Raw genomic sequence first — 27,550 nt, 5'->3', positions numbered from 1 at the left:
ATACAGGCAAATATAAAATCTTGTAGTATTGTACTTTTGGTTTGTAAAAATTTTTTGTGTCCCCCTTCCCCAAATGACTTAACAGGGAAATGTGTAAAACTACATTTAAAATCCGTTAATAGACATACAATGTATAAGGATATAATCTCAGATAATAACAGTATAAAGAAGGAAGGAAAGAAATATATAGGAGTAGAGAGTTTGAATACTACTGAAACTAGGTTGGTACTAGTTAAACCAGGTAGTTATTAATTTAAGATGTTAATTGTAATTACAAAGGTAATAAGTAAGAAAAAAATTAAAAATATAGAATAAAGAAAAGAAGGAGGGAATCAAAAGAGTATACCATGAAAAAGCAACTAAATTCAAAAAAAGGTAATAATGGAGTCATTGCAATGGATTTTTAGATTTTACACCAAAAGCACAAGCGACAAAAGGAGAAAAGCATAAAACAGACTTCATCACAATTAAAAACTTTTGTGCATCAAAGAACATTATCAAGAAAGTGAAAAAGACAACCTACAGAATTTGAGAAAATATTGGGAAACCCTATTTCTGACAAGGGTTTAATATCCAGGGTATATAGAGAACTCCTACAACTCAGCAACAACAACAACAAATTTTCAAATGAGCCAAGGACTTCATCAGACACTTCTCCAAAGAAGATATTCAAATGGCCAATAAGTATTTGAAAAGATGCTCAACGTCAGTAGCCAGTAAAGAAATGCAAATCAAAACCACAATGAGATAGCACCTCACACCCTCTAGACTGAGCTTTATTTAAAAACTGAAAATAACAAGTGTTGGTGAGCATGAAGATCATTTTTGAGGTGGTTCCTCAAAAAGTTAAATATATGAAAATTCCATTCCTATGTATATACCCAAAAGAACTGAAGGCAGGAACTAGAACAGGCATCTGTATGCCAGGATTCATCACAGCATTATTCACAGTAGCCAAAAGGTAGGGAGAAACAATACAAGTACCCATCAAGAGACAAGTGTTTAAACAAAATGTGGTATATACAATGGAATACTATTCAGCTGTAAAAACAAATGAAATTCAGATATCTACTACTACATGGATATATCATGTAGTAGCTTTGAAGACATCACAAGACATTGAATGAAATAACCCAGACAGATATAAAAGGACATATATCTTTCATAATGATGATTTTTCTTATATGAAATATTTAGAATAAGCAAATTTACAGAGACAGAAAGCAGTTTTTCAATGTGTTACTTTGATATTTAAAACTCTGTATAAAATTTTTAAATAACTAATATTTTAAAAATATGCAAAATGTTATTACCTTAACAGAAACCACCAGTAAAGCTCTCACCTCGTATCGAATCCTCGAACAATCGCACCCATCGACTTTGCCGCCCCGGCAGAAGCAAGTCCAGCAACCCCACCACCAACTATAAGAATCTAGGGAAGAAGACAGATACAAAAATGTGCTTTCGTCACGTACAACAAAGGTATCACACCAGAGCAAGGTGTTAACAGCAGGGTAGTAAATGAGAATCCTGTATTTTATGCAGGATTGTTCTGTAAACCCACAACTTCTCCAATTAAAAAAAAAAATTATCAAAAGAACAACTGCTGGCAAAGGTCCACAACCTTCATCTAAAAATAGCCTGACCTAAGAGTCACCCCCAGAGAACCTCTTTTGTGGCTCAGATGTGGCCCCTCATTCTCAGCCAACATGACAAGCAAACTCATTGCCCTCTCCCTCTCTACATGGGACATGAACCTTTACAGGGGTGTAAACCTTCCTGGCAACATGGGACAGAAATCCTAGAATGAGCTGGTACTCAGCATTAGGGATTGAGAAAACCCTCTAGACAAAAAGAGGGAAGGGAGAAATGGGACAAAATAAAGTGTCAATGGCTGAGAGGTATCAAACAGAGTCTAGAGGTTATCCTGGAGATTACTCTTGCACACTATATAGCTATCACCCTTTTAAATTACAGTATATTCAAGAGGCTGGAGGGAAGTGCCTGAAAATACAGAGCTGTGTTCCAGTAGCCAAGTTTCTTGAAGATGATTGTATAATGATATAGCTTTCACAGTGTGACTGTGTGGTTGTGAAAACCTTGTGTCTGATGCTCCTTTTATCTACCTTATGGACAGATGAGTAAAACATACAGATTAAAAATAAATAAACAACAGGGGGAACAAATGTTAAAATAAATTTAGTAGATTGAAATGCTAGTGATCAGTGAAAGGGAGTGGTAAAGGGTATAGAAAAAAATAGGGGACACGAAGGCTAAAATATATTGGGTAGATGGAAATACTAGCAGTCAATGGCAGGGAGGGGTAAGAGGTATGGTACATATGAGTTTTTTTCTGTTTTCTTTTTATTTCTTTTTCTGAATTGATGCAAATGTTCTAAGAAATGATCATGGTGATGAATATACAACTATGTAATGATATTATGAGTTATTGATTATATACCAATAATAGAACGATAATATGGTAAGAATGTGTTTGTATATTGTTGTGTTTTTGAAAAAATTAAAATAAATAAAAATAAAAAGTAAAAATAGCCTGAAAATCAGTATCAGAGTATAAAAACTACAAAATCAGTGTTAAATTTGTTGAAGAGAAACAGTTTCTTTCTGATGTATAAAAGCTACTTCTAAAATTTCCAACTTGGTACTCTAACCACCTCTCCCTCTCAAATTCTAAGGTTTTCCTATGTTCATAAAATGCCAAAACAAGTTCTAAAGATGAGTACAACCCTACTGAAATATGTACTCTTTCAGCTCAAATGCTTCTGAAAGGAATAGATGATGACCAATCAAATAATCTTGAACCACTTTAAACCAAATGTAGCTAAAATCCAAAGTAATGCAACCAGTCTCCATAACAATGGAAGGATCAGGGCCAAGAGAACAAAATAATTCCTCAGAAAAAAAAGAGCCTCACTGCCTTCTAAGAAACAAAATAAACAATGTAGTCCACACTCTGGAATGAAACTTTCAGAGAAAAGTCTTGTTACAGTTTCAACAATCAGTTGAAGGCAACTGCTTGTTCCTGCAGGAAAAAAAGCCACCCACAGAAACAGAAGCTTATAAATTCCCACCCACCCATCATGCCTCCACATCCTCTGCCTCTTTAAGACTAGTCCAACTGTGTTCTAGTGACTCCTAGGCAGTGCCTCAGAGATTGTGTGATGTTTCTGCTGATGATGATGGTTTGTATTGGGGAAGGGAAGAAATCTACAGAAAAGGGGGCAAGGAGAGATGGGAGAAACATGCAGGCTCTGGGTTCCAAAGCACCCACTCTGCTCAATAGGCTGAAGCCCCACCACTGCATAAAAAATAAAAATTGTAGATAGCACTAGGCCTTGCTACCCTGAATCAGCAAATAACAAAGGACTTCATAATTTAAAAAACAGAATTCCACAATACTAAAACAATGTAGACAGACAACAGAACTTTAGTCTTTCTCTGTAGCATGGGGTGGAGAATAAAAAACATGGAGACCAAGAATGAGAGAGCATGGGTTCAAATCCTGACTTTGTTAGCCAACTAGTTTTGTATAAGCTTGGGCAAGCTATTTAGTGTCTGTGATGCAACAGTTGAAATACCTTCCCAAGAATGTGATTATATCAAGTGACAGAATCTACTAAGGCACTAACCACTGCATGGTGCACCATACACAGATACTCAAGAAACAGTGGCTCAGTGATAGTTTGCTCACATGCCAATGCAGGAGACCTGGGTTTAATTACTGGCCCATGCACCAAATAAAAAGAAAAGAAACAGTAGGCAAACGAGTAAGGAAAAGGAGCCAATTTTCTTTTTTCGATTTCCAATCGTGTAGCCTACACCTCCTCCCAGCTTCCCCACCTCAGTAAAGAGCACTAATTGTGCATGCTCAGTAAAGGGCACTAACTGTGCACTCAATTATTCAAGCCAAGGTGGAAAGGTCATCTTGAGTTCTCCCTCTATCACAGACCCCACCTTCCAGTGCATCGCAAGTGCTGCAGGTTTTAACCCCCAAAGGCCTCACAATCCATCCTCTTTCTCTAGCTTTCTGTTGCCACCAACTTCCCAGGACACTATTTTTGCCACCAATTCCTAACCGACTTGACTTCATTCTTTCCCCGACGATCTATCAATTCCCCCACCAAACTGCCAGAATGAATTTTTTGTATCCTAAATAAGACATTTTTCGCACTTGCAAGAGAATTTGAACTCCATCGCATGACCTATAAGAAAGGGCCCACACGATCCACCTGCCTTCCCAACATCCTCTCAGCCACTCTCCACCTTGCTCACCCCATTCTTTACTCTCCTTGAACACACCAAACTCCTTCCCACCAAAGACATTTATATACGCTGTTGTCTCTACCTAGAATCCTAACCCCTGCTCAACACAAGGATGGATTCTTTCTTTCCATATTTCAGGTCTTAATTCAAATGTCAGAGGAGACTTCCCCATCACGAAAACTCAAGTAGCTTGCTCCCATTACTCACTGTCCTATCATCCTGTTAATTTCCTGTATAAACGAAATCATCTTGTATATACTTTCTTGAATGCTTATTTATCACTTCACCCTACCCCTCTGTAAAGTTCCACGTGGTAGGAATCTTGTTTGTCCTATTCATGCCACCCCCAGCTACCAGAGGACAGTCTGGTACAACATAAACCTCAACCGACTGAATTCAGTACCAGAACTCTCCACGTTAAAGCAAATCCAGAAAACATACTATCCAGTCTACCTTAATGAGCCCAGCTGGTGTCTAATTCTTCAGTATCAGGTAACTATCTAAACAGAGTTCCTTAAGCCCATTTAAACTCTCACTTAAAAAGACTCACTTTTCCACCTGTTAAAGGCTGACTCATTCAGCCTTTAAAAATGACTATAAGCCTCTTCTCTTTTTAATCCTTTTTTGTTCCCCATATTTGCAGCCTTCTCAACTTCCACACACTTCTAAAAAGATTCTAACCAAAGCTGAGTAACAGATTGTGCACCAAAGCACTAAGCCAGTTTAAGAACTGTATCAACTTCTGGCTGCCGTGAGTGCCAGACATTTTCTTAGCATCCTGAGAAAGAAAAAATGTAACCCTCCTAACAGGTAACTTGACAATCTTCTACTTTATACTACTTCTTCATACTAATCTTTATACTACTTCTACAAGATAGTCTAATTTTTCTGAATTCTAATTCTATTCTTCATCAAATAGCCACACTCCAAGAAACTTCCTCACACTTCACAGAGATAAACTGAAAACATTTTTAAAGTAAAAATGCTGAATAATCCTAGGTCTACCCATTATGATTTTGTTTGTTTGTTTGTTTGTTTGTTTGTTTGGGGGGCAGGTGCATGGTCTGGAAATCGAACCCGGGTCTCCTGCATGGAAAGCGAGCATTCTACAACTGAACCACCCAGGCACCCTAACCAGTCAGTTTTGACTATCCATCTGACCACCCATTATGTTTCGTCTGGTCAGGCAGTAATGCTATAAAAATATATTACACTCTTTCTATCAGTCATATATCGCTCTGATTTTTTATTGATTGAATATCACTTTTAAAAATCTTAAATCTCTTATAATACTATATTTTAGAATAGCCATGCCAAAAACCATGCACTTTCAACACAAAGGAAATCCAAAAACAGGCCCTAAGAGTAAATGTTATGCTTCTTAATTTCTTACAACCATATCCTTGATCTCCTGCTCCTCCCTCTTTCCTCTTTCCTTCCCTTGTCTCCCCTTTTATATCTGTTGTTATTTTTCTCTGCCTGGCCTGTTTTTCAAAGCAATATATATAACTATATTTTTCAAAGCTATAATTATACCCTTTCTCTATTTTTTTTCTGAGATTTGCATTGTACATCAACTCTGGCTTTATTTAACAAATTACTTAACAGTGGGAAGTATTTGGTAAACCTTTATCCTAGAGGTATGTAAGTAGGTAACAACATTTAGCCTTGTTTCTATACACAGCTTAAGTATGTATATAGTTATTTATTGTATTTATTGTTGCAGTGTCACAATGTAGTTGTTTCTTCACCTAACCATCCCCACCTCTGAACATTAACTGCTCCCCTCTGCTCTCAGTCTACATTTTAAAAATGGCACCTTTTCTTTCTGCCAGATGACCTGATTACACCATCTCCCATTTTTGTTCTCTTGATCCAAAATTTTACAAAAAGTAAGGAAATCATAAAAGTCTTTCCTATAAACCAAAATGTTGTAATGATTGGGAAACACAGAATTTGCTGACTGGTATATTGAAGCCTTAACAAAAATTAAAGAATAATAAACAGGCTAAACAGAACAAGTTAATGGATATCAGAGTCTCTAAGAATTCACATAAGACAAAAACAGGCAAAAAACTGGAACTTTTGGAGATGGCAAAATTCATTTTTTCAAGCAACTTTGAATACTCAGCTCTGAGGCTCCACCATATAACTGTATAAGCCACAGAAGTCACCAGCGTGAGGATAACCCATAACAGAAATCTTAAACAACTCTATGTTAAGGTTCTGCATATACTTGTCTCTTATTAATTAACATTATAAAGAAACTGTAAATATTTTACTTACCTTAGCTGGGGGAACTTTTCCAGCAGCTGTGATCTGACCAGTGAAAAACCGTCCAAAATGATTCGCTGCTAATACAACAGCCTTATAACTTTAGAAAAAAATGAAGAAGGGATAAGTAATTCCATAAAATTAAAGTTCTTGGGCTCATACATCATCATAAGTGCTCATAAAGTTTTAAATTACTGAAGAATAAAAATAACAGCTAACATTTAAACAGTGCTTATATGTCAAGAACAGTTATAAGTGCTGTACAAGTATTTCACTCCTCTAATCTTCACAACAACCCTATAGGTAAATACAGTTATTATTTTCATTTTATAGATGAGTAAACTGAGGCACAGATAGATGAAGACACTTGCCCAAGAACACCCAGCTAATAAACCAGAAGCCTAATCAGGCAACCTGCCTACCCTAGGCACACTCTAACCCATGATATTTTCCAGCCTCTTCATAACAAATATTCCAGCAGATCAGTTGAGATAGAAAATAGGAATAAAAGAAAGATAAGAAAATGCTAATAATGATTTTCTTTGGATACTGGAACTATAGATACTTCAAACTTTTTCTTTTACTTTACTATGGTGTCCATATTTTCTTTCATAAATTTATAGGTCCTATATAATGGGAAAACATGATTTTAAGGTTTAAAAAATTAGATTAGCTATATGCTTATACATAATAAGATGTCAACCTCAGAGAACGTAAACACTTCCCTTACCTCTCATGGTTAAAACTATGGGGTTTTGCAGCAGACTGACTTCAGTTCAAGCCCTGGTTTTATCACTGACTCACTTCCTGACCTTGGCCAAATTTTCTTTAACTCTCTAAACCTTGGTTTCTTCATCTATTAAATAGTGACAGAAAGAGACTCTTTCTCTTAGGGTTGTTGTCAACACTAAATGAAATTATACAGGTAAAGCACTTAGCATAAAACCTGTCACACAATAACTGCTTGATAAATATTACAATGTCTAGCAACAGAAACTATGCAATAAAAACTAGTAAAATACTCCATTTTTGCTTTAAGAAGATATTGATGTACTACACTGATTTCACTTAAACACCATTTTATACTTAAAAGATACTTTTGCACATTCTCCCTTTGTAATACATGCCCTCTTTAACATTAAAATGCAAATATTTAATATTAAGACACATCTACTAACAGACAACAAAACCTTTGCCTGATCATATTTCTATAAATATTTTCTATAAAAATAATGCTTAATATAACAATTAATGCAAAAACATTAACAGGCACCACTGTTACTTTCAATTTAATCATATTGGAGAAGAAAAATACTATCTTAGAGATTTCACTAGTTGCTAATCTTACTTTTGAATCCAAATGATAGAAAATTTCAAAAAGCTAATATGATACTGATACAAAGGTCATTATAAGAAATTTAATCAATGTTTTGAAAGATTCAATTGTTATTCTGAAGAAAATAACAAAAACAAAATTAATGACACAGGAAATAAACCAGAAAGCTTTGATAGTGGAAAAAGTGATAAAGTGTACTCATTTTTGACGAGAGGGAAAAAACTCAGAATGATTAGTAAAGAATTGGAAGCAGTGCGCCTTCACTGTAATACAGCTGTGTATATGAATAAGACAGATACTTTTGTGCCACAAAGTATGGGTATAGGTAATTGATGATTCATTTCACATAGAACAGATCAGGACATAAGGCAGTAATTCTTTGAACTGTTTCCCACAGATCCCCAAGGGTTCAAAGTTCAGCCAATCCTGGGGCCAAAGTTTATGGGATCGAGAGCAGGCATTTTCTGGACAACTCTCACCTCAATTCAACCAAAACCAAGAGAAGAGTGGCTGAAATCTCCAACAATCATCAAGTAAAATCACTGCAAAAGAGAAGAGCTATAGCGAGAATGTTTCTGTAACACACTACTGAGCATTCGTTCAAACTGAAATGGAAAGTAATCAACCTACCCAGCAATGTTGGCCATGGAGCTTAGGGCATCATATCCCTGAGCAATTGTGACTCTTGGAACCTGGTCCATTGCCAGGACTGTAGTTTTTCTTTTAGAAAGTTTATTTAACAAGTCTGGATTTTGTGCTGGGTAAATAAAACTAATCAGTGTTCCCGATGCCTTTAAAAGGTCAGCTTCATGAACACCTAATATTGGGTTAACCATGGGAGCTCGCACCTAAGAAAAAAGTCAAGTCATATATCAAAAATATAAATACCTTATAAATATTTTTAAGCAAACTGGGAAATTTAGGTAACATGCTCTAATTAAATAATATTCCAAAAGTAAATCTTTCATCTGTAAATTTCTTACTAAATTCTTAAGCAAGATAAGGTACACAAAGACCTATGACATTTATCCTCTGACTGATGGACTGGTTTGGGAAAAGAGTACACATTCCTAAGAAATACACAGTTTTGCTCTACAGAGCAGTGAAAAAATATATATATAGGTTCTACAATAAATCTGTCCTCCTAAAATCCTTTATTCTGCTAAACTAAGTGACATCTGAGAGAAAGGACAGGCAATTTTTGTCATGTGTTCAAGGATTCAATTCTTCCTAATTTTGACAGGCATAAACATTCAGAGTGGTGAAAGTTAAGAATGTTGTAAACTAAAATCCCCATGGTGATATGTAAATCTGTCGTGTTAAATTCCCAGTAATTTACAGACGAACACAATTCAAACTAATAGCCTTGCTGCATTGCATTTAGAAAAAAAAAAACTACAATATATTCTAGTATGCCAATGAATGAAAGTTTCAAATTTCTACTTTTTAAAGCCAAATTTAAATTTTTCATTTAAAAAGTGTTTAAAAATATGTCATATCTATAAGTTTGAAATCAATCCTCAAATAAAGTACATCACTTCTTTAGCTCCCAGTTTGGAGTAGTACTTTTGGGCAAGGAATCCCAGAAAACACATCCGGCATTTATGTTTTTAAAGGAAATACAAATGCAAACCCTGTGTCAATATTTTCATATCAAAGCATGTCACCTTTTACCTATGGCATGTTATTTGCATTTCAGCGGTACATGTGATTCTAGTTTCTGGATTTTAATTAAGACTCTCACAAGCTCTGTTTTTCCTCAATGAAAATCTATAATATAGATTTGGCAAAAATTAGAGGACAATTTTGAATTGACTCTATTAGCTCCTATCAAATGCTCATCTGAGATTTGGCATCTGAGTGAGTGAGTCAAGCTAACAGAATGTTTCCCTAGCTCTTTGGATCACTAGCTCCTAAGGTATTAAAAGGCCTGAACTCAAGAGACTCCAAAGTCAAGCAGTTTATCAATGCTATTACAAAACTATACATATTTATATTACAGATTTCTCAGTGCTTTTCACATGTGTTAATCTCTCAGAGGAACACAGAGCATTTCCAAAAAATTTTTGCACTCTACCAACCAACTTTTTTTTCTACCAATCTATTTTTGTGGAACATCTCTAAAGTTTTGGTCCTTAGCACCAACTTTAGACTGGATTTTATTTATTCCTCTGTTTTTCCTAAGCTCTTTATGTCACCAAATATCTGTATACCTAAAACCTTTAAAAGACTTAGATGAACTGCAATTTATCTCTATACCATAAATTTTATTTACTAATTTTTAAACACTGTAGTAAAACTGTTCTTGCGTCTTTTCAAAAAACAGTATTAAGATCGGTGAGTCATTCAGTGGACTTGAGGTAAACAAGTATGTGATTGATTCCACTTAGACATGAATGCTGGAAAAGGCTTATTCTTTCCAGAGAAAGAACTTATTTTAATCCGACAGTCACATAAATAGAATCCATACTTCCCTTTTCTGCCTTGGCTGCAGGAGGCTCAGAATTTAATTTGATGCTCAACTCGAGTAATCAACTTCTGCCTGATTCATGATACAGTTCAGTCTTCCTTCTTCTATGTGAGTCTTTACTTTAGATCTTAAATTCTTCGTCATATAACTTTCTATTGTATAACACCTTAAGTTCTTTTATGAAAATAGGTGAGGCTACTGGCCACTCAGGCCAATGCTCCTTTCTCCAGAATAGTCCTGTCCTCTCTAGAATTAGCACTTATGTCAATATAAATCACTGACTCTTCTAGTTATCAGATAATCACTGTACATTCAGTCCTTGGCTGAGTTCTCTACCTTCTTTCTATCCAGCAGTAGTTTATTCACCTGTAGACATTTTGACTATATAGGGAACCCTGTCGTGCAGATTTTCACTATCCATTTAAAAGGGAATTTCCACAGAGAAAATGTAAAAATGTCTGAAGATCATTTTTCCTTTTCTCATAGCTACACATAGATCACATCGCCTGATCAAAGTCCTACTGGGATATGAAATGCATTCACAACCTGCAACTGTTTCTTTGAGAAAAAGGTATCCTTTGAAAAGGCTATAGCACCCACAAGAAAGTAATTTAATTTTCACTGGAAAGATTCTAAAAAGTCAGCATGCTGTAAATGAGAGAGGAAAAAGGAATAATTACTTTGACCACCAAATCAGAAGCCAGCACTTCCTTTGCCCCTTGGATTTGAGCACCTGCTGCTCTGTAGTGATCATCTGAGAACTTGGAAGCTTCACCAGCACCCGACTCCACGACAACATTAAAACCCTGCTTGACCAAGGTCTGGACTCCAGCTGGAGACAATGCTACTCGCTTCTCATTTTGGAAAATTTCCTTGGGGACTCCAACAGTCAATTGCTTATATGGAATTCCTATAAGCAGGGAAAAGCAACAATAAATAAATAAATAAAAGTAAAAAAATACATTTGGTTAAAAAAACACAATATTTAATAGCAGATTTCAGAAATTGGAAATGGACTATCTTCAAAATGTACTGCAAAACAAGTTGCTATTCAAAATGATGTTACCACTTCATAATCATAATTCTTTGAATTTTTTAATAAATGGTGAGAAAATTTTAATCTCACTCTCCTGAAATTCTAAATAGTCTATCTGCCCAAACGGCTCTCCTCAAAGTACATAACTAGCTTAGTTTATTCTTAGGAAGAACTGAGTTGGGTGATCTACTCAGCGTGTTAACTTCATTCTTCAAAGTAACCCCTCCCAGTATGCTCTCCCTGTCCTTATCTTAAATGAAGGCAAAAATAATTAGCCAGTTTAAACAATAACCTTGTACTAGACACTTTTATGATGTGTCACACCCATACTCCCCTTCCTGGAAATTTGGCCACAGGGAACTCCTCATAGATTTCCAAGCGTAATATCTTAAGACACTGCTTAAGTGTCTAGCTGTGCATGTTTAGAACAGGGATTAGCAGTAAAAGCAAAGATGATCATCTACAAGCCGAACATGAAGAAAATCAGCAGCCTGTGAGATGCCCTTATACAAGAACTCTGCTTCTTCTTATCTTGGCTACTATCTATCTATCTATCACTACCATTCTACCTTGGCCTGTGAATATCCAACTGAATCAAGGGTTTTTTCTCAGCAATTTGGACAGGAGACCCACAGAAAGGGACACAGAGAACAACGTGGTACAGAAGCAATGTGCAAGCACAGCCATGAGGTAATCAAAGGGCATCAACAGCAGTGGGAGCACAGCGGGTACATAAAAGGCGATGAGTTACAAGAATGGTAGTCTATTGGCCTAGCCATGAAATCTGGAATAACAGATTCCACTTCTCCATGAAGCGAATGATGGGTTTCCCACACGCCCATATTTCTCAACAGTTCATACAACGAAAACCTTCATCACAAAATATAACCAAGTGTGGGTGGGCCATGGTGGCTCAGAAGGCAGCGTTCTCATCTGTCATGCCAGAGACCCGGGTTCGATTCCCAGTGCCTGCCCGTACAAAATAGAAGGAAAAAAAAATATATATATATATATATATATATATAATATATATATATATATATATATATAAAACCCGTACAAAAAAGAAGAAAAAAATATATATATAACCTAATGTATCTGTGTTCTTTGCAACCCAAAAGAGTCTGCATAACACAAACTCAAAATATTTATATATGGTTTAGGTCAGCTTTAACTAAAGGATATTAACTCATCAACATGTGTGTATAAACAAATATTTTTAGTAAGAAGTACCTGCTTCTATTTAAGGCTTACTAAGGGGCAGGAAACCTACTCTTACAACATAAACTCTGAATTATACCTAATAAAACATGAATCAAATGATCTCTGTAGAGTAACATTAAATGAGACCTTAGAGAAGTTAAATCAATCTAAAAGCATTTGCATTTGAACAGTCTTAGACCCCATACTATACTTAAGTAGTAATAATTTATAGTAAGCCAAAGGCAAAATAAAATGCTGAATCTTACTCCCTTATGAAGGAGAAGAAGGAAAACAATAGGAAGCCGGCCAATATTTTAGATTGATGTGCAAAGGTAAGTTACATGTGGTGATACTCCTCTGGAGAGAAACCTCAAATTATTTAGGCCCTACATACCAGAAACAAGGGAAGCTACCAAAGATGACTGAGGTCAGATCAAAGGGATTTAAGAACCAGCCAGAAGGAACTCCCACTGGCCAAAGATGGGACAACTTGAACATCAAAAAGAATAATAACTAATTGCAATGAAGTAAAGCATACAAATACATTTAAATCCATGAATTCCTGTTGATACTCAAAAAATAAATACATAAAATATACTTTAAAACATTCATTGGTCAACCTTGAAGAAAGTAACAAGTAGAAGGCAGAAAAATGGCCTTCCAAAGATATCCACATCCTAATCTCCTGAATAGGTTAGGTTACATGGCAAAGGGGAATTAAGGTAGCAGATGAAATTAAGAATGCTTATCATCTGACCTTAAAATAGGGAGCGTGTCCTGGTTTATCTGGATTGCCCCAATGTAATCACAAGGGTCCTGAAATGTGGGAGAGGGAGGCAAAATAGTCAGGGTCAAATTGCTATTTAAAGACACTAAATTGCTGGCTTTGAAGATGGAAGAAGGGTACAGGAGCCAAGGAACACAAGAGGCCTCTGACATTGGAAAAGGCAAAGAAACAGATTCTCTCCTTCAGCTTCAGAAGGAACATAGCCCCGTTAACACCTTAATTTTAACCGATGGAGTCCCATTCAGATTTCTGACCTGCAGAAGTACAAAATAATAAATTTATGTAGTTTTAAGCACCTAAGTTTGTGGTAATTTGTTACAGCAGCAACAGGAAATTAATACACAAAGGAACCAACTTATTATTCCAAAAACTGGTAAATAATAGGAAAGAATCAGACATTCATCTCACTTACCAATACAACCTCAAGGTAACTACATAAAAGAGGGTAAGTTTTTCTTTATAGAAAAATTCTAGCTGATAAATGAAAATAGAATAATAGAATATCATTTTGAAGCCCCTATGATTTAAATCATGAATTTAACCCATGATCATCAAATAGCCACTAAAAAATAGCTCTCAAATGAAAACCTGAAGGCAGCTTCTTAACAGAAAGCTCATGTTGACAATACCTCAGCTCACCTATCAATCTTCCTGATGCAAATACAATAGAAAGTGCAAACCACCACCATGATATCGTCAAAAAAGGCAGACCTGAATCTGATCAAACCTTCAGATAGAACTAAATATTAAAAAAGATACAAGAGACAGAGAAACTAGTTAAATAACACCAAGGGGATTCAGTCAGTCCACTTCGAACTAATATCTTCAACAAGTAAATTAAAAGGAAAAAAAAAGATGGGAACCTATGGACCAAAAGAGATCTAAGAGACACAGCAACCAAATGCAATGTGCAAACTCTGGAGCATTATTTTAACAAGTTATTTAAAAAAAAGGAAAAAGAAATCTTTGGGATAACTTGAATATTGATTATCTGGAGTTACTTTTAATTATTTTCAATGTGGTAATGAAACCATACTTATACTAAGGGGGAAAATGACCCTTCTAATTTAGAAATACAAATGTAATCATCCAGGAAATTATCAAGAAACTGAAAATAAACAAATAAAAAAAGGTCTCATACATATTCAATATATAGATCTTGATGTCCATGCATTTACTCAGATGAACACTTCTCATATCCTCAAAGCAGTTATTTACTTTTATTTTATATACAGTTTTGTCATACTGGATAATCTGGTTTATAAGAGCACTTTAAAAAAATCTATCTGCCAATAGTAACTTGTCATCTGAGAACAAGAGAAGAGGCCATAGATTCTATTAAAGGCAGACATAAGAACTCAAAAAGTCCAACAGTTTAGGGGTCCTTAATGTATAGACAAACAGTCCTACAAACTTAAGTAACAAAGAAAGGCATTATTCTATGTGGCAAAGACCTCTGGTTGTCCCTCAAATATCCATTCTCCTCTTCCCTTTAACAGAATACTCTGGGTATGTTGTCATCTGGAAGAAAAAAACAAAACGTCTGAGCCTCCACTACACCTAGGTATGGCCACATGTCTGAGCTCTGGCCAATGATGTGTACATGAAGTACTGAAGAGTCTTTGGGCGAGAATGCTTAAAGAGAGCTGCCTCGACTTAGAAGAGTGCCCGTATAGCCACTCCTCCTTCTGCCCTGCAACTCCATAACAGATGCAAGCAGAGTTCAGATCAGACAAGCCCTTGAAGGCCACACTGGCTTGGCTCTTACTCTTTATGACCTGGGAAGCTAGCACTGAATTTTGAGGAGGAGAGTGACATGATTTTACATTTTAAAAAGATTAGTCTTACTCTTGGGTGCAGAACAGATTGTAGGAGAAAGGGATAGAAAACACAGAGACCACGGAGGAGACTAATGCAACAATCCAGGCAATAGATGATGGAGGCTTAGACCAGGATGATGACAAAGGTGATGCAAGAAGAGCACAGATTCCAGATCCAAGTTAGAGCTGACCTAAACCTACCCAAGGATTTAGGATAACTCCAGAGTTTCTGATCTGAACAACTAGGATGAAGCTGCCATTTATCGAACTGGGAGACTGTTGCAGATCGATTAACATACTTAATTCCTAATGCCTGAGCATAGATGAGTTATATATGGTATAATTCATCCAATACTGACTAGAAAAGAGAAAGGGCTGCTAGGAAATATGGTGACTGTGAGCAATGGGCTATCCAGTAAAACTCAACTATCATTTGTCTTTTTCTTTTTTCTTCTCTATTAGCAGTGACAACCAGGAGCTTCCTTACACGGAAAATATAAGAAAGCACTCACTTGAGTTTTTTTTTTTTACTTAAAATGACCACTCACAAACACCAGGGTATAAAACTGCATGGTTTTTCCTTTTATTTCCTTTTATCTATTATCAGCAGATCTATGAGCTCATATGACTTAAAGATTTGATTTACATACCTTAAAGTGAGCCCTTACCTGGTTTTACAGGGGCTTTACACCATAGTGCCTGATGAGTGTGAAATGTCCTTAAACAATTATTCTTTCCAGGTAGAACCTTACAGGATCCCAAACTGCTAAGTAAAGGGCAGGAACAGCCAGTCACCACTGTTTTCAGCAGATGTGCCATGTTGATTAAGAGTTCCTACTTTCTAAATCACCTCCAATGTCCTTCAAGGTAAATGACTAAGTGGAAAGAAAATAAAATGTTTATGTGCCAAGAAAAACATACATTGCCTTTAATATAAAAAAACACTTACAATAGTAATCTAAAGAGCTGGAATATAAGAGCTACAAAACATCTACAATGAATTTATTTACCAAGTCCTTTACTTATAGATGTGTCAAAAGTTTGTTTTCAATTCAAGGTTAAAGCTTAGAATCCATTTTCCCACATAAACTGGAGTCATAAAATTATTGTTTAATCCAATGCTAGTTTACAGATGTCTATTTTAGTCCTTAATGTAGCTAGAAAATTAAATTAAATTAAAAAGCACATTGTAATATAGTGGAGTCCCAACTTATATTAACGTTATCATTTAGTCAGCATCCTCAATAAAACTTGTATATAATCAAAGTTACCCTGAATTCCCCTTAAATTGTCTGAAATACAGTACTGAGGTGACTTGCATTTAGCCAGCATATGAACAGAAAACACTAGCATCCTAGTCAGCACAGCAGTGCCCACATCCTGTGAGACCCTCTGAACTGAGGCTGAGTGACCAAAACATGATCCATGTTTGCAAAGTGGACATCTCAAGAAAATTAAACATGGATGGGGGGCAGGCCACAGTGGCTCAGCAGGCAGAGTTCTCACCTGCCATGCCAGAGACCCGGGTTCGTTTCCTGGTGCCTGCCCATACGAAAAAAAAGAGAAAAAAAAACCAAAAAATATGGATGGGATATGACTCAAATACAAAAAAAATGGAAAATTCCATGGTCTCTTTTAACACATGGGCTTATGCCTACAGATGCAGACATAACTAGGAATTCTGTCAGTGGCTCTCACAAGTTGGTCTTTTTGCCTACTCTAACCAGAAGGGGTGAAGAATCATTGGTCCTTGTTGATGAGACTTCAATGGCTACCTCCAGTGCCATTTGCAGCAGCTCCCCAGAGATACATGGAGGGCACTCTGCCCATCCCCACAATTAATTCCCAATGTTCCTCCATCCTTCTCTTCTTTCCTTCAAAGGTGAGAAGAAGCAGAGGACCTGGAACTTTTATCAGTCAAGCTAAGTTAACTACATTAACAACAACATTAAGTTCTGCCCCATTATGTGGACCCTCGTAGGAACCAACATCTGTCCCTAGAAGACTCCGTATACATTCTCCCAGCCTCAGAGGAGGAGGGGGCTAGCTAATTTTTTTTTTTCTGGCTCATTTTTAATTTCAGATCTGCTGCTAGTCTCCCTGAAGCAACCTCTTGAAAATAGCAGAAAGCAGCATAGGTAATGGAAATTCTCAATCCAGGTGGTTCTTATTGGTAAGATGCCTTTAATTCAATAAAAATGTACCTAAAGTCGAGTCTCTGAGGCACGGCCATTAAAAGCATCTGTAAAATTAAACTGGAATAGGTCACAACACTGAAGATAAGAAAAGTCAACAAGTAATAAAGCTGCAAAGTAAAGTAACAGGAGTTCAGAGTTCTTCAAGGGATAAAAACGATTGTGTTCTCTTGGAGAACTCAAAAAAGGGAGAGAAAGGCATCTGAGAAGGAGGGAATAATATGAAAAAAGGTAGAGAAAAAGGAGCATGCAATTAAAAATGTGTGTAACACTTTGCATTTGAATGGAAAGTTTTACATTTTCAAAGAGTTTCTACATATATTTCATTCCAGTCCTGAAGAATTCCTGAGTTCCATAAACCTCCTCTTCATTCATTCACACAAACAGAGAGCAAATGAGTTCAGACTTCAGCCACACATCCAACACATTCGCTAAATCTATGACAAGAACTAAGGGAGATAAAAAGATATAAAAGATAATTCTTGTCTGGAAGGAAATTTTTGCCCTACCATTACCGAATGACTGAACCCTACAACAACCTACCAACTTACCCTGGTTTCTCTTCTGGAAGCATCCCAGCTCCCCAGCAACCACCTTTTTCATAGCACTGACAAGGCTTGTCGGGACCTCTTCAGCAAAAGAATGAAGAGAGCTAGAAGACCCCCAATCTTGGGGTTTGTTCATATGAAACTTAACCCCACAAAGGAGAGGTCAAGCCTACTTAAAATTAGGCCCAAGAGTCACCCCCAAGAGAACTTCTTTTGTTGCTCAGATGTGGTCTCTCTCTCCAGCCAACACAACAAGCAAACTCACTGCCCTCCGCGTGTACGTGGGACATGACTCCCAGGGGTGTGGACTTTCCTGGCAACGTGAGACAGAAATCCTAGAATGAGCTGAGACTCAGCATCAAGGAATTGAGAAAACCTTCTTGACCAAAAGGGGGAAGAGCGAAATGTGACAAAATAAAGTGTCAATGGCTGATAGATTCCAAACAGAGTTAAGAGGTTATCCTGGAGGTTATTCTTATGCATTAAATAGGTATCACCTTGTTAGTCAAGATGTAATGGACAGGCTGGAGGGAACTGCCTGAAAATGTAGAGCTGTGTTCCAATAGCCATGTTTCTTGAAGATGACTGTATAATGATAAACTTTCACCATGTGACTGTGTGATTGTGAAAACCTTGTGTCTGATGCTCCTTTTATCTACCTTATCAACAGACGAGTAAAACAAATGGGACAAAAATAAATAATAGGGGGAACAAATGTTAAAATAAATTTAGATTGAAATGCTAGTGATCAATGAAAGGGAGGGGTAAGGGGTATGGTATGTATGAAATTTGTTCTGTTGTCTTTTTATTTCTTTTTCTGAATTGATGCATATGTTGTAAGAAATGATCATGATGATGAATATGCAACTATGTTATGATATTATGAATTACTGATTACATATGTAGAACAGAATGATCATAATGAAAATAAATAAATAAATAAAAAAGTGAGCCCATGTTGTGTCTATATCTGGCATTCACTGGCCATTTGACCTAAACCTCTCTGGGTCTCAGTCTGCTTATCTATAAAAGGAGTACAGGAAAGCAATTCTCTAGGGTTCTTATGAGCACTAAAATCTTAGTGATGTTTTTTGGAAAATTGTATGAGCTTTTGCAAAGCTTTTGAGCTAAAGTCCTATTTCCATGGCCTGGAGTCTAAAAAACTTGTCCTGCCTACTTGGTGGGGCACTGGAAAGTTGCCATTGAAAAACGCCAGTGTGATGCTGAGCAGATCACTGGCAGCAGCATCAGACATTAACAGAGCCAAGGGATTCAGAGGCTGATTTCTCCTGAAAATTCCACTTGATTCAAGCTATAAATATCAGAGCAGTAATCAAGAACAGTCTACATCACTAAGCCTAAATCAAATACAAATGACCCCGCAAGATACGCAGAGAATAACTGAACCATCTCATCACTGACCACTAAATGTTTACACCAAAGACAGTATTGCCTTTTAATTGTTGCCTTTTCCCTTCTTCACTTTAAAACTCTCTGCTGTTTTATATTCATGGGCTTCCATAACTAGGAAGCAATAGGGGAAAATTTCATAACTCAAAATTGAATTAAAAAGAAGAAATAACTAAGTTTTTAAGGTTAGTATTCATAGAGCCAATTTAACCCTGTTTTGGGGGGTAACTATCACCCCATCAGATTTTAAAATCCTTGACGGCAGAGAACCTCTTTTTTTGCTCAGATGTGGCCTCTCTCAGCCAACACAACAAGCAAACTCACCGCCCTCCCCTTCTCTCCGTAGGACATGACTCCCAGGGGTGTGAACCTTCTTGGCAATGTGGGACAGAAATCCTAGAATGAGCGGGGACTCAGCATCAAGGGATTGAGAAAACCGTCTCGGCCAAAAGGGGAAAGAGCAAAATGTGACAAAATAAAGTGTCAATGGCTGAGGGATTCCAAACAGAGTCGAGAGGTTATCCTAGAGGTTATTCTTATGTATTAAATAAATATCACCTTTTTAGTTAAGGTATAATGGAGAGGCTGGAGGGAACTGCCTGAAAATGTAGAGGTGTGTTCTAGTAGTCATGTTTCTTGAAGATGATTATATAATGATATAGCTTCACAATGTGACTGTGTGATTGTGAAGAAAAAAAAAATCCTTCAGGGTAAGCACCCATCCTTGAGAGTGTGGAGAGCATAAAGGCTATGAGGGTGAAACCTGGAGCCAGCCATGGTTGGAATCCCTTACTCTGCAACCTGGCTGTTGTCACTTAGTAAGTCACTTAGCTTCCCTGCACTTGATTTTTTTTTTTTTTTTTTTTTAATATGGGCACGCACCGGGAATCGAACCCAGGTCCTCCGGCATAGCCGGCAGGCACTCTTACCTGCTGAGCCACCGTGTCCCGCCCTGATTTCCTTTTTAAAACAGGGATATAATAGTACCTACCTCACAAGGTCATTGTGAGAATTAAATCCTTACCACATATAAATTCTTATAGCAACACAAAGAGACAATATCCTTGCTAGTAATTGTTCTTTTTCACTTTGGTGTTACCTCTGGCCCATGCTTTGCACAAAATACTGGAAATCAATAAATATTTGATGAATAAATGAATAACTAGGGCTAGGTGGGTGGGTACCTATTGAGCACATTTTCCAAGGGGCTTCTGGAAATTTCCTTTAAAAATGAAATGTCTTTGTAGCCTTGTGGAAACCTGATTCCATTAGCAAAGTTGAGTGCACAGGATTAGCACAACTGTTCACAAAAAGGTAATTCTAAACTGCCTGGTCTATAAAATATAATTTTTTTTAAAAAGCCTCTGTTGGGAAAAGAGGATGCAAGGGGGGAAAGGGGAGCATTTTAAATAAATGTGCATAGGTACTCTTGCCCTCGCTCAGAACAGGGTCTGTTCCCCAAGACTGCTGACAGACTCCTTAAGGACAGGGCGAATAAAGGACGTCTGCAACCGTAAACAAGTCGCGCTTTCAAAGCACGACAAATCAACAAGGACACAATACCCTACAGAAGCTTAGCCTGCCAGGCGCCCTGACCTCGCCCAAAGCCACCAACCGGTTCTACGGCCACAGCCACCGTCTCCACCCCTCCCCCTGGCAGCTAAACAGCCACCGGGCTAGCAGCTGCGGAGTACCGCTATTTATAACATTCCCCCGAAGCCGATTGGCGGAGGCTATATAATAGTCATTCCGCCTCTCCAGTTTGAATCAGCTCTGTCCCCTCCTCTGTCTCCCCACCCCGCACTCCCCTCGCCAGCCTCGGCTCCACACCTGGCCCTCGCAAAAGCCACCCTGTCACAAATTTTGCTGGCCACCTCACAGGTCTCCCGCAAGCATCCACCCCGAACTCCCTCATGGTTCAAGCACAATTTTGGGTAGTCCAGTTGTCCCCTCCCTGGGAGCAATCCCTATCGGGAGTCCTCTAGGATCCCCTTCCCTCCCAAACAGCAGACTATAATGACCCCGTGTCACCCCGCCATACGCCGAGGCGCCAAGATACCTGCCCAGCTGCAGATTCGTTCCCTGCCCCAGCGGGGACCCAGTTCCGGAATCCACCCTCTCGTTCCCTTCCGCTTAGCCCCTACCCGAAACCAAGAAAAAAAAAAGTGGCGGGGGAGGAGGCCTTAAGAGAAACAGTTTCTCCTTCCCGGGTCTAGGGGTGCGATCAGACCCGGCACCTCCGACTCTTTCCTTGCTTTCCGGTCCTCGGACCCAGGCGGCCGACCCCGCCCCCTTCTGCTCTTTGACAGGTCTCCTTGCAGGCAGGGACCGCGATCCACAGCCCCAGCCCCGCGCCACCAGCACCGCGCCGCTCACCTGAGCCCGGAGGCCGGGCAGCCGCGGGCAGCGCGCCGCGGGCCGCGAAGGGACGCCGCGCTGGCAGACCCGGGCTCGGGCCCGCAGCTGTGCGCCTCCAACCCGGAAGAACAGCCCCAACTCGGCGGCGGCGGCTGTGGCGGCGGCAGCCACGTGACAGAGATGCAGCGCCCCCAGCCCTGGACCGCGCGCCCACTCCCCGATCCGGCCCTCCTCCAGCTGGGTCCCCTCCGCCCGCCCTCCTGCTCGCCGGACGAGAAAGTGACCTCACGAATCTCCCCTTTGCGCGTAAAAGGAGTTACCACAAGGGGCCTTTCCAATCTCCTCCGCGACAGAAAGACCTCTTTGTCTAGGGCTGGGCCCGCGCCCCCCGCCCCGCCTCCGCGCTTTCCCTTGCCCGGTTCTTGTCAATCAAACCTGAGCCAAACTCGGGCGCTGAAGTTTTCAAGGATACATTTGTCTTCTCTCCATGGAAGCCAGTTACAAAGTGTAATTTCCTTTCTGGCGCCCCATCAGAACATATAAGCGGATAATGTAACAAGTACTTTTGGTACTTGACTTTCCTCTCTCTAGGAAAATCCACAACTTCTGTAATAAGGAGAGACCCAAAGGGAAAGGGGGAGGAGACGAGGGACTGGGGAAGGGCGGGAATGGGGGAGTTGTTTTTCCATGCTGGCGGGCGAGGTGGAGTTAAATTCCTCTGGTAAGAAGTCAAGGCCCGAAAATTGACTTACGTGTGCGTACTTCTTTCTCTTCCAGCGTCAGAGCTGGCCTGAAGGAAGCTGTGCTTCTGTATTCATATCCAGTGGCTGAAAGCACCCTCCGTGATGTTGTTTCCTGACCAGACCTAGGCTGATTTCATCAAAACGGTTAAAGGACTCCAAAACACACTGACTAGCTATTCTTTTCACGAAGTTGTGTTACTTAGTTGCAGTTGTATTCTGATTTGAAATGGAAGAAGGAAACTATAGAGTATGAAATGGTTCCTTTACTCAAAATCCTCATGATGAAGGATTTTGTCACATCTTTTTACTGTAATTTAAATATGAAAGACAAGCAAAAGAAGTATCAGTCTAAAAGGCATAAGGCAAAGCAGGTACTCGATATCTTTAAAAAGATATGACTTGCAAAGAAACTCTTAATTTGAAAACATTAGTTGTGTTCAACTAGGGCAAAAGTCATTTAACTAATCAGCTCCCACTGGGATCCAGAATAAGACATTGTCCCTGTCCTAGAAGATTTCAAAGACAAGAACGAACAAAGCCCCATGTTTTAAATCGCATTGAACCATGGTAAGTGCAACTAAAGAGGCAGGTTTAAGATACTGTAGGTACAATGAGGCAGAAGTGATGGATAAGGATTTTAAACTAAGTTCTTTATATTTAAACATTTTTCGTATTTTGTGTGTTTTGTTTTGTTTTTCTCTCTATTTCAGTGCTTAAAAAAATCATTGTTTCCCAATTGAGAGCAATTTTGCCCCCAAGAGTCATTTTGCAATATCTGGAGACTTACTGATTGTCACAACTGGGTGACATATCTTGTGGGTAGCCTCCAAAAAGTGCTGCAAACACCCTACCCCAAACCAAGAACAAAGAATTATCCAACCTAACACATCAACAATGCTGAAGTTAAAAAACACTGCCTTAAATAAATGCTCGATATGCTATTTAATTTGACTTGCTTTTGATTGTTACGCAAGAACAAATCAAAGTGATGCACCACTTTTTCTGTTAAATAGTAAGCATATGATTATTTATTTAATTCATTCTGCTCAATTGTTCAGCAGACTGTGGATGGCATTACTTCAGATGAAAATATTGATCATTTGGAAGGTTTTGTTTCAGGCCTTAAGCTCCTGTAGAATTATTACAATATATTCCTAGAGGGAGTCCCCTAAGAAAAATGGATTAAGTTCCAAAAGTTTGTAAATTAGTTTCTTCTGAATTGTATCATGGTCTTGAATAAAGTTTTTGCAAAGATTTTAACTTCCCTATTAAGTTATGAAGACCTTGTCATTCCGACATCTGCTCCTTCATTCCTGACTTTCTGGCCTCCAAACACCATCTTAGAATAGCCCCTCTCATGTATGTGCAAGTTTTTATTGCCGATTGCTCTATTGAATATTTTTTTATGTATTTAAAAATTAGGATACATAACAAAATTTAAACCCTCTGAAATTTAGAAGACTTATGGTCAGAAATCCCTAAAAACACATAGTTAATTTTTAAAATCCTAATCTATCAGAATTAAAAAGGATGAAATCTTTAGGCTTTGAAATTTAAAAACCAGGAAGTTGCCCAATAGTCAAAAATCAAAATATAGCCTGAGCCCAAGAAGATAATGTGATCAAAAACTGAACTGCAAAGATAATTTGTTCCCAAAACCCAAGGTATATGGAATAGATCATTTTAATGTTTTTTCATTGTGGTTATTATGTCAAACAGTTATCTGCAGTTTATTATTTCCAACTTCCTTTCTATAAGTAATTCTTGGCAAAGTGAGCAACTCAAAGACATGAGCTTCTTAGACTCTAGTAATTTCTGACAATACAAACTCTCGACATGTGTTAAGGGAACCATCATTAACCTCAACCCCAGCTCTCTTCTCCCACACAGACCAATCAACAGTATGTTTTATTTTAGGAAATAAATATTAAGGGACTAAATAAACTGATGCTAATCAATGTAAATTGAAAGAGAATCCAGGATAACTGACATAAATAGTTAGCATGAAAGTTCATCATTATTAAGCTATTTAACCTGTTTAAACTAAGCAAGATGAATTTGCATGTGGGATTATTGTGAGAATCTAAAAAAGCTAGTTCTTACCATACAATTGTGTATATTATGCTTGCCATCTAATAAGTACAAACTACAGAACTGTATTACATTTTTTTATTTTTATGAAGATAGAAAATTATTTATGTAATGATACCTTGGAGAGTGTATTAGTTTATTAAGCTGCCAGAATGCAATATACCAGAAATGGAATGGCTTTTAAAAGGAACTTTAATAAGTTACAAGTTTACAGTTCTAGTTCCAAGAAAATGTCCATACTAAGGCACCAACAAGAGTTACCTTCACTCAAGAATGGCTGATGCCATCCAGAACACCTCTGTCATCGGGGAAAGCAGGTGGCTGGCATCTTCTGGTCCCTTACTCCTGGTCCCTATTGCTCTCAGCCTCTGCTTCCTGTAAGGATTCCTCACTGGATGTCTGTGAGCTTTCAAGATGAAATACTGAATTCTGGCCTACTCAGCATCTCATGGGAAGACACAAAACAACAGCTGAGAGGCCCTGCATCATCAAATGTCCTCTGAAACTACTATTCTCCAAACGTCTGTATCTGTTCTGCTCTGCCTTAAGCTCTCTCCAAAATATTTCCTCTTCTAAAGGACTTCAGTAAGCTAATCAAGAACCACTTGGAATGGGTGGAGTCACATCTCCATCTAATCAAAATGTCACACCCATAATTGGGTGTGGCACATCTCCATGGAGATGATCTAATCAAAATTTCTATCTACAATATTAAATCAGGATTAAAAAAAACAGTTACCCCCACAAAATAGGATCAAGATTAAAACGTGGCTTTTCTGGGGTACATATCTTCAAACAAACTCAGAGGGCCAGGGAAAGCAGTGAGGAATAGGTACATTATATGTGCTTAAGTTTACTATGGATAGAGTGCTGTTTTGGGGGTTTCTTTTTTGTTTTGGAAGAGGGTGGGTGTACTAGTTCTTGAGTTTAAAAGTGAGAAATTCAAATTAGTTTGGAGAATTCAGGTGAAAGTCATTTTGCATTAATAATTGAAAGAATTTTCTTATTAATATCCTTGTTTTGCTTTCTTAATGAAGACTCAAATGAATTGAATTTTTCCTTTAATTTTTTGAATGGATTATATGGTTATCGCTGTGATTGGATGACTTGCTTATAAGACCCTGTTCTAGTTTGCTAGCTGCCAGAATGCAATATACCAGAAACAGAATGGCTTTTTAAAGGAGGAATTTAAAAGTTACTAGTTTAAGGTTCTAAGGCCAAGAAAATGTCCCAATTAAAACAAGTCTGTAGAAATGTCCAATCTAAGGTATCCAGGGAAAGATACCTTGGTTCAAGAAGGCCAATGAAGTCCAGGGTTTCTCTCTCAAGTGGAAGGGCACATGGTGAACATGGTGTCATCTGCTAGTTTCTTCTCCTGGCTTCCTGTTTCATGAAGTTTCCTGGAAGACATTTTCCTTCTTCATCTCTAAAGGTCGCTGGTGGACTCTGCTTCTCATGGCTATGTCATTCTGCTCTGCTCTCTCTGAATCTCTCATTCTCCAAAATGTTTCCTCTTTTATAGGACTCCAGAAGCTTATCAGGACCCACCAAAATGGGTGTAGACATGTCATCACCTAATCCAGCTTAACAACCACTCTTGATTAAATCACATCTCCAGAGAGATGATCTAACTACAGATTCAAACATATAGTATTGAATACGAATTATTCTGCATTTACGAAATGATATTAGATTAAAATATGGCTTTTCTAGGGGACATATACCCCTTCAAACCAGCACAGATCCTTAATCACAAGTAAAATTTTTTACATTATTTAACTTCTGAGATATTGCATTTGATAAAATAAAATCCTAGTTCAAATATTCCTTCTAAATAAGCTAATGAAACATCATCTCTGTGTAGATTATTTTTTTTTCTGGTCTACATATATATTCAGTAATTCTCAATATCATCACATAGTTGCATATTCATCATTTCTTAGAACATTTGCATCAACTCAGAAAAAGAAATAAAAAGACAACAGAAAAATAAATAAAACAATAACAGAAAAAAAAGACCATACATACCATACCCCTTACCCCTCACTTTCATTTATCACTAGCATTTCAAACTAAATTTATTTTAGCACTTGTTCCCCCTATTATTTATTTTTATTCTATATGTTCTACTCCTTTGTTGACAAGGTAGATAAAAGGAGCATCAGACACAAGATTTTCACAATCACACAGTCACATTGTGAAAGCTATATCATTATTCAATCATCCTCAAGACACATGGCTACTGGAACACAGCTCTACATTTTCAGGCAGTTCCCTCCAGGCTCTCCATTACATTTTGAATCAAGATGATATCTACTTAATGCATAAGAATAACCACTTGACTCTGTTTGGAATCTCTCAGCCATTGACACTTTGTCTCATTTCACTCTTCCCCCTTTGGTCGAGAAGGTTTTCTCAATACCTTAATCCTGAGTCTCAGCTCATTCTAGGATTTCTGTCCCACGTTGCCAGGAAGGTCCACTCCCCTGGGAGTCATGTCCCACGTAGACAGGGGGAGGGTGGTGAGATTGCTTGTTGTGTTGGCTGGAGAGAGAGGCCACATCTGAGCAACAAAAGAGGCTCTCTTGGGGGTGACTCTTAGGCCTAAATTTTAAGTAGACCTGACCTATCCTTTGTGGGGTTAAGTTTCATATGAACAAACCCCAAGACTGGGGGCTCAGCCTATAGCTTTGGTTGTCCACACTGCCTGTGAGAATATCAAGGATTTGACTTGGAGAAGTTGCATTTCTCCCCGTTCTCACCATTTCCGGAAGGGGGCCTTGCAAATACTTTTCCACTCACTGATTAAATCACTCTGGGAATCATCGGGACATCACTGTGGACAAACCAACAAAATCTCATGTCCTACCCAAGGTTCCAAGTACTTATGGTGTTCAATCAAACTGTCTACATAAGTTATATTAGGAAATACACTAGTCAGAATATAAATTTTGTAACAAATAAATATTTTTTGCTTTAGTCTCACACATAAGGT

General features: G+C 38.1%; 1 protein-coding gene across 6 annotated transcripts in view; it reads right to left on the bottom strand.

Moving 5' to 3' along the window:
* Positions 1-22,704, bottom strand: part of NNT (nicotinamide nucleotide transhydrogenase) — a 108,193-nt gene extending 85,489 nt beyond the window's left edge. Inside the window, exons 1-6 of one of the 6 annotated variants that reach the window (XM_077117111.1) lie at positions 22,474-22,704; positions 15,879-16,085; positions 11,045-11,274; positions 8,525-8,742; positions 6,571-6,658; positions 1,344-1,432 (exon numbers count right to left, since the gene is read on the bottom strand). In XM_077117111.1, the coding sequence (XP_076973226.1) occupies positions 1,344-1,432; positions 6,571-6,658; positions 8,525-8,742; positions 11,045-11,274; positions 15,879-16,029 (776 nt within the window). In that variant the 5' untranslated portion in view covers positions 16,030-16,085; positions 22,474-22,704. Of the gene's footprint in view, positions 1-1,343; positions 1,433-6,570; positions 6,659-8,524; positions 8,743-11,044; positions 11,275-15,878; positions 16,086-17,956; positions 17,980-21,422; positions 21,566-21,739; positions 21,837-22,041; positions 22,122-22,156; positions 22,366-22,473 lie in introns of those variants that run through there. The other 5 variants (XM_077117109.1, XM_077117112.1, XM_077117110.1 and 2 more) reach the window with 5 other exon arrangements.
* Positions 22,705-27,550: the final 4,846 nt, after the last annotated feature.

Source organism: Tamandua tetradactyla, chromosome 9, assembly GCF_023851605.1.
Source record: "Tamandua tetradactyla isolate mTamTet1 chromosome 9, mTamTet1.pri, whole genome shotgun sequence".
Taxonomy (NCBI): domain Eukaryota; kingdom Metazoa; phylum Chordata; class Mammalia; order Pilosa; family Myrmecophagidae; genus Tamandua; species Tamandua tetradactyla.
This window is presented reverse-complemented; position numbering and strand designations above follow the sequence as displayed.